Source organism: Staurois parvus, unplaced genomic scaffold (genome assembly GCF_062004578.1).
Source record: "Staurois parvus isolate SC_StPar_1 unplaced genomic scaffold, SC_StPar_1.0 ptg000490l, whole genome shotgun sequence".
NCBI lineage: Eukaryota > Metazoa > Chordata > Amphibia > Anura > Ranidae > Staurois > Staurois parvus.
In genome coordinates this window covers 756,473-764,048 of record NW_028318286.1, presented here as the reverse complement: position 1 = coordinate 764,048, position 7,576 = coordinate 756,473, and the positions used below count along the sequence as shown (strand labels likewise).

At 41.1% G+C, this 7,576-nt stretch overlaps 1 protein-coding gene across 1 annotated transcript; it reads left to right on the top strand.

Moving 5' to 3' along the window:
- Positions 1–345: 345 nt before the first annotated feature.
- Positions 346–6,788, top strand: PCK1 (phosphoenolpyruvate carboxykinase 1). Its single transcript, XM_089689675.1, has 10 exons — positions 346–424; positions 1,895–2,144; positions 2,262–2,443; positions 2,574–2,777; positions 2,882–3,069; positions 3,563–3,725; positions 4,735–4,959; positions 5,265–5,396; positions 5,545–5,640; positions 5,814–6,788. The coding sequence occupies exons 2-10, from the start codon at positions 1,921–1,923 to the stop codon at positions 6,266–6,268; spliced, it is 1,869 nt and encodes a 622-aa protein (XP_089545801.1). The 5' UTR covers positions 346–424; positions 1,895–1,920; the 3' UTR covers positions 6,269–6,788.
- Positions 6,789–7,576: the final 788 nt, after the last annotated feature.

Here is a 7,576-nt window from a genome sequence, read left to right as displayed (position 1 = left end):
AAAAATTACCATTCCTATAAAAAAGATTTTTTTTTTATAAATCACCCCACTGAGAATTTTTATGTTGGGGAAAAAAAGAGGTATTTTTTGTTATTGTGTCCCGTGGCCCCAAGCGATAATAAGATGGTACACAGTGTATTCTGTATTCCACTTCCTGATCAATCATTAGCTCTTAAAGGAATTTTGTTGATCAGAAACTCTCTTACGACAAAACTTGTTTGCAGGTCTGAGAGTCGGAACACATCAATATGACGAAGGGACAGACCTGCGAGGGGGGGGGGGGAGAGGGGGAACTGGAGGCGGAGCTTGTGTTACTTGTTGCTATTTAAAGAACCGGCTTCTTACCTGATGTCATCAGAGAAAAACTGACCTACTTGACTTCAAAGAAGAAGGAAGAATTACAGCTTTCTACTACTTTTTCATAGTAAGTACAGAAATTTAATTTACACTTTAACTCTTTTGTGCTTTGATGGTGATTTTTTAAAGAATTGTTTTCAAGTTTTGCATATTTCTGTACTTTGTGTATTGTGTGTTTGCTTGCAATATAAATTGTTTTTCCCTGTACATGGTATAAATCTCTCTGAATTAATTGCTAAATTGTGATTTTGTTAGGTGTACCTGTCTATTGTTAAGTGTGCAGCCATTTCCATGGTATGCTACACTAGCACTGGGCGAACGCAGGACCTATCACTAGGACCTGACAGCGTGACTGAAACTGGAGGTACCGCTTGACTCCAGATTCTTTGACATGGCCAGGTCCTAGAAAATTGATTGGCTGGACAGTGGTTTGGCTATCAATATGGCTGCCCTGCTGTGTTTGAGTGAGTGGTGTGGTTTCAGGGATTCAGTGGTCTAAAGCAACCCTTGCATTGGGGTCAGTAGGAAAATGTCCGTTACATTGGCAGTTAATGGGAAAAATGCACCTTACATTGGTGGTCATTGGGAAGAATGTCCCTTACATTGGTGGTCAGTGGGAAGAATGTCCCTTACATTGGGGGTCAGTGGGAACAATGTCCCTTACATTGGGGGTCGGTGGGAAGAATGTCCCTTACATTGGGGTCAGTGGGAAGAATGTCCCTTACATTGGTGGTCAGTGGGAATAATGCCCCTTACATTGGTGGTCGGTGGGAAGAATGTCCCTTACATTGGTGGTCAGTGGGAAGAATGTCCCTTACATTGGTGGTCAGTGGGAAGAATGTCCCTTACATTGGTGGTCAGTGGGAAGAATGTCCCTTACATTGGTGGTCAGTGGGAAGAATATCCCTTACATTGGGGGTCAGCGGGAAGAATGTCCCTTACATTGGTGGTCAGTGGGAAGAATGTCCCTTATATTGGAGATCAATGGGAAGAATGTCCCTTACATTGGTGATCAGTGGGAAGAATGTCCCTTACATTGGTGGTCAGTGGGAAGAATGTCCCTTACATTGGGGGTCAGTGGAAAGAATGTCCCTTACATAGGTGTTCATTGGGAAGAATGCCCCTTACATTGGTGATCAGTGGGAAGAATGTCCCTTACATAGGTGTTCATTGGGAAGAATGCCCCTTACATTGGTAGTTAATGGGAAGAATGTCCCTTACATTGGTGGTCAGTGGGAAGAATGCCCCTTACATTGGTGGTCAGTGGGAAGAATGCCCCTTACATTGGTGGTCTTACTACTAGTGGTAGATTAACCTGCCATCTTCCACACAGTAGTGTCACCAGGAAGGTGTCATGGGAATGTAACACCATCTTCTGGCTTTGCAGTGGGCGTTGTGGAACTGGTTGGGAAGCTACAAAAAGACAATATCAATTGTTTACAGACATTCGTATCTAAATTAAAAATATTTGATATCTTATATATTGCCAATGTAGTTTTTAAACACTCATGATGTTAAACCTTCTATTTCTCCAAAGGTTAACAAAGAATTCCTGACATCAAGATGCCATCCCAGCAGAAGACAGAGCTAGAGATTACAGGAATTGTGACTCATGGAGATCTGAACAGCTTAAGTTCCGATGTGGTCAACTTTATCGTTTCCAATGCTCGCATCTGCTTGCCAGATAACATCCACATCTGTGATGGCTCCGAAGAAGAGAACAAGAAGCTCATCCACCAGATGGAAGAGACTGGCATGATCAAGAGGCTGCCCAAATATGAGAACTGGTACGTACGTCTATGCTATTGTAGGCTGGGAAAAATGTGAGAATTGATTTGGAATTCTAGCCATAAAACGTATAGATGCATTTGCCAAGTAAATTTTTTTCCTTTTCACCATATCAGTTGGCTGGCTCGTACGGATCCCCGTGATGTGGCAAGAATTGAAAGCAAAACTGTGATCGTTACTCAAGAACAAAGAGATACGGTGCCAGTTGCCAAAAGTGGACTTAGCCAACTAGGTCGCTGGATGTCCGAGGATGATTTTGAGAAAGCATTCAAGTCCAGATTCCCTGGTTGCATGAAAGGTACGGCGATGGGGTCCCTAAACGACCCACTGAACTGTGCTTTTAATACGACTTATTTTAGGTAATCTCAATGCTCAAGCAACCAGCTCTGTTGTTAATGTCTATATGTTTTTTGGGTTTTTTTTGGCAGGTCGTACAATGTATGTCATCCCATTCAGCATGGGTCCTATAGGCTCCCCACTTTCAAAGCTTGGCATTCAGCTGACGGATTCACCCTATGTAGTGGCCAGTATGAAAATCATGACCCGAATGGGAACGGTTGTCTTGGATGCCCTTGCAGAAGGGGAGTTTGTCCGATGCCTTCATTCGGTTGGCTGCCCTTTACCACTAAAAAGTGAGTCAGCGAGACTGTGCTAAAAATGTATACATATATATTGGATATGAAGCAAAGAAAAAGGTCTCAGGCAAAATATTAATTCCTGTATATGTGTTTCACAGAACCACTGGTGAACAACTGGGCGTGTAATCCAGAGCTGACACTCATTGCACACATCCCCGAACGCAGAGAGATCATCTCCTTTGGAAGTGGCTATGGTGGAAATTCTCTCCTGGGGAAGAAATGTTTCGCTCTCAGAATTGCCTGTCGGATTGCGAAAGAAGAAGGTTGGCTGGCAGAGCACATGCTGGTACGAAAAAAAAAACTCCAATCGCAAAATTTGTAACTTAAGCCTCTAAAGGAATCCTGTACTCAGAAAATACATAGGTTGTCATTGCTTAAATCCTAGCACCAAATTCAGTGTACCCCAGATTCTCCCAGAAATTCTGGGAAAAAAAGATCTTTTTTAAAGTTCTAATTTTCTAGATCTTATTGATCCAAAAGCCTTAACACTTCAAGTCACTAATCCTGAAAAGAATCCTCTGATCATATTGGCTGCATGGTCACGGATTCCGGAAGTATGGAGTTCGGATGGCCACGGCACTAGTATTTTCAAAAGGCAGCTAACAATGGAACCCTCCATATTTTCTTTAAATATTATCTACTTTCACAAAGCCATATATCTGGAATTATTTAAATATAATATCAGATTGTCCTGATCTTTGAACTGAAGACCTAAGATTTAATGGCCTTTGTCATAAGTACTATATTTATATTGTATTTCTGTTCCTTGATCCTCACAGATTTTGGGAATCACCAATCCTGAGGGACAGAAGAAATATTTTGCTGCTGCTTTCCCAAGTGCTTGTGGGAAAACCAACTTGGCCATGATGCGGCCCGCACTGCCAGGATGGAAGATTGAGTGCGTTGGTGATGACATTGCTTGGATGAAGTTTGACGATCAAGGTAATAATTTAAAAGGTCATAATAAAAGTTGACATCTACAGTTAATAAAAAAGTAGATGCAGATCATTCACCATAAGTTTTAGCATTTATAGCAGTGGTGCTCAACTAACTTGATGTAGGGGGCCTCATATGTGGCCTCCTGCATCGCCAAATGGCTGTATATAATAATCAGATAATGTAATGCTACAGAAAAATGCAACTGGAGATGGTAAAAAAACTGCAGGTATGCTATAGGAGATGCTCATGTACTATACGAGCAGGGGCGGACTGACCATTTGGAAACTTGGGCACTGCCCGAGGGCCCGGGGTGAGTAGGGGACCCCATGAGATGCCCCTGGTACCTTTTTCATAGGGTTTTTAAGTTGGAACAAGGACACAGGGGCTCCATGATCCCCTATTGCCCGGGGGCCCCATGAGTTCTCAGACCACCCCTGTATACGAGTATACTATATGACATTGGGGACATTCTTCAGGACACAGTCATAGGCTTGGGACACATTACATGAGAATGCTAGAGATCACTGCTATTGTAGCCCCTTTATATATCAGTACTTGCACATATGTGCTCCCTACTGCTCGCTTACAAATTACTGGTGCCACATTTTAAACTTCTCTCAGCCATAAAAAAGATCAGAAGGGAAAAAAAAACAAGAATAGACATTACAAAAAAAAAGTAACATAGTGTGGAAGAAATAGATCAAACCATTTACTAAAAGCCAGTCGAAAGAATACCTTTCCTTTGCTGGCTTGAGTAAGTACCAAAACACAGACACTTCAGTAGGCTGCACAATAAGTGCCAAAGGGATGCATTCGGCTCCCATACTGCAGGTTGGGCATTAGGGGTTTATAGAATCTAAAAACAAAAAAAAAAATGAAAATAATAATTTTTTACTTAAAAAAAAAATTGTGTGCATATTTGAAAATGTACCATATAATGTTCCTGATCTATTTTGTCCTCAGCGCGTCAATCTTGATGCATATTAATTGGAAATATAATTGATTTTGTTAGGCAATCTAAGAGCTATTAACCCTGAAAATGGATTTTTTGGCGTGGCTCCTGGAACCTCTGTGAAGACCAACCCGAACGCTATGGAGACAATCCGAAAGAACACCATATTCACCAACGTAGCAGAGACCAGTGATGGTGGAGTCTACTGGGAAGGCATGGACGTGAAACTAGAACCAGGAATCACTTTAACTTCATGGAAAAACAAAGAATGGACACCTGAGGATGGTAAGATCATCAGGGGAGCAGAACTTTGAAAATAACACATTTTATACACCAGAATGTTTTGGCCCCATTCTACCATAAAATCTGAAGATCATTATCAACAAGCGTAATTCTTGTTCAAGCATGTCATAATTTTAATGTAGTCCACTAATCATGTTTAATCCACAATATTTATACACCTTTCTTAAATATGGGACTTTAAAAATGGGTAAACAGTCCAAAAACGTTACTCACAAACACTAGTATGATTCATCCTCATATTACAAAGATCTGAACAACTAATTTTAACAAACTTTTCATTGTTCCAGGTGAACCTTCTGCCCATCCTAACTCTCGTTTCTGTACGCCGGCCGGCCAATGCCCGATCATTGACTCCGAATGGGAATCTCCGGAAGGTGTTCCTATCGAAGGCATCATCTTTGGTGGTCGTAGACCTGCAGGTATGTAATCTAAAGCTAATAAATTTAACTGAACATGTAAGAAAAAACAAAACAGGAGGAAAAAAAAATCTTCATATCAGTAGATTTGTTGTAGAATGCTTGATTTGTTTACGGTTTTATGTAACCAGTTTCTCAAATTAATTTCAAGGTGTTCCACTGGTTTATGAGGCAATGAGTTGGCAACATGGAGTCTTTATTGGGTCAGCAATGAGGTCTGAAGCAACAGCTGCAGCTGAGCATAAAGGTGAGTAACCATGAAATTGTAAAGCGCTGCGCAAACTGTTGGCGCTACATAAATCCTGTACAATAATAATAATAATTCAGCCTATTTCAGACACCCTAAAAGTATCATATAATAAATACTAACTATGGTGGCCAAAGGGAGTATTTGAAAACGTATGTTTTTTTCTTTTGTAGGCAAGGTCATCATGCATGATCCTTTTGCCATGAGGCCTTTCTTTGGATACAACTTTGGCCGGTACCTTGCCCATTGGCTCAGTATGGAGCACCTCCCATCTGCTAAACTGCCTAAGATCTTCCATGTCAACTGGTTCAGAAAAGACAAGCAAGGAAACTTCCTGTGGCCTGGTTATGGAGAAAACATTCGTGTTCTTGAATGGATGTTCAACAGGATCAACGGAGAAGACTGCGCCAAGAAGACACCCATTGGCTACATCCCCGCTGAAGGCTGTCTGAACCTGAAAGGGCTCGGAGACATCAACATGGAAGAGTTGTTTGAAATCTCCAAAGAATTCTGGGAAGATGAAGTCGAGGACATTAGAAAATATTTGGATGACCAAGTCAATGCTGACTTGCCTTACGAAATAGAGGGGGAACTAGATTCTCTGGAGGAGAGGTTGAAACAGCTGTGAAGGGTAGAGTAGGTGGACATAGAGCCTTTCATTTCAGTTTTAGAGAAGGACTGTTTTCTAAAATGAGAACCTGGGTCCCCAGTTAAATAAATAAGCATGTGGTTCTTATTCTGTACCACATAATCTTGGGCTTTTCGATGTACCGGGGGTGACCTAAGTAGTAGTACGTACTGTATCCTGTCTTCCTTTCTTTCTATATTCCTTCTCTGCATTATGTATTGTAAAGAAGAGAGGATGGAGTGAAAAGGAGGACAAAAAAATATCCTAAAGCTTGTAAAAGGAAAACTTGAATATAATAAAGTGGAGAGAGGAGATGAGCTAGCATCTTGAGGGTTCTGAAGGAGCATAGCCCTTTCAGGAGAATTTATGAGAAAGTATATTTTTCTTGTGTTTGCCTACTTTATATATTTTATACCTAACTATATATTCTATGTATATATTTGAATACTGTATGTCATTATTTTCTCAAAGTTGTTAAGTGCAAAATAAATAGTATTTTTTAAATAAAATAATAAAAGACTCGGTGTTTGATGTTTTGGGAAGCAGAGGTTAAATAAAGAGCAGAATACCTGGTCACTGCATTATACCGCACACATAGTACATCTGAAGTCAAAGTAGATAAAAAATAGTAGCAATGGGCTGAACAAGACAAAACTTGGTTCCCCCATCCGTGGAAGCATGGATGAATCTGCAGTGTCCTATGGTGTTCAGACAGCCAGCACCAGTGGTTGTCAGTATACCGAAATGGTGACTGTAACTGATTGGCTGCAGGCGCTATTCGGCTGAGAATTTTTCACCAGTTCTCAGTTGTTAAATTGACTTTTGGTGAGCCAGGTGGTGTCAACGAGGACTTCAAGGAATTCCTGGTGAATTGGCAAAAATTAAATTTGTGTATGGCCAGTTTAAGTTGTGGTGACCTGTATCCCTGGGTTTGATCCATACTTAGAATACTACCTGTGTGGAGTTTGTATGTTCTCCCTGTGTCTACATGGCTTCTCTATGGGTGGTCCAACTTCCTCCCAAACTGGCTCTTGTGTGTGTATAAATTTCTAGAAATGGGAATCTGTGTGTTGGGTGCATCGACAAGGTAGGACATATAGATGGGACAGATAATTGAGATTCTAAGGCAGCCAATAGATGATTCGATTTTATTTACTCCCACCATGCATGGAAAGATAGAAAATTTCTAGATTAAATAATCAACACAGTCAGAGTTGATGGGGGAATCCCTCCCGCAGCGCTTTTGTGTTCTGCCAGCCGGCAGTAATTACATGTGAAAAATCCAACAGGCTGGTTGAACCTATGTTG

Coding starts and splice junctions, on each gene's coding strand:
- PCK1 (XM_089689675.1), top strand. CDS start 1,921: ATGCCATCCCAGCAGAAGACAGAGCTAGAGATTACAGGAATTGTGACT. Junction 2,778..2,881: donor CTGCCCTTTACCACTAAAAA/GTGAGTCAGCGA, acceptor TGTGTTTCACAG/AACCACTGGTGAACAACTGG. Junction 3,070..3,562: donor GGCTGGCAGAGCACATGCTG/GTACGAAAAAAA, acceptor TGATCCTCACAG/ATTTTGGGAATCACCAATCC.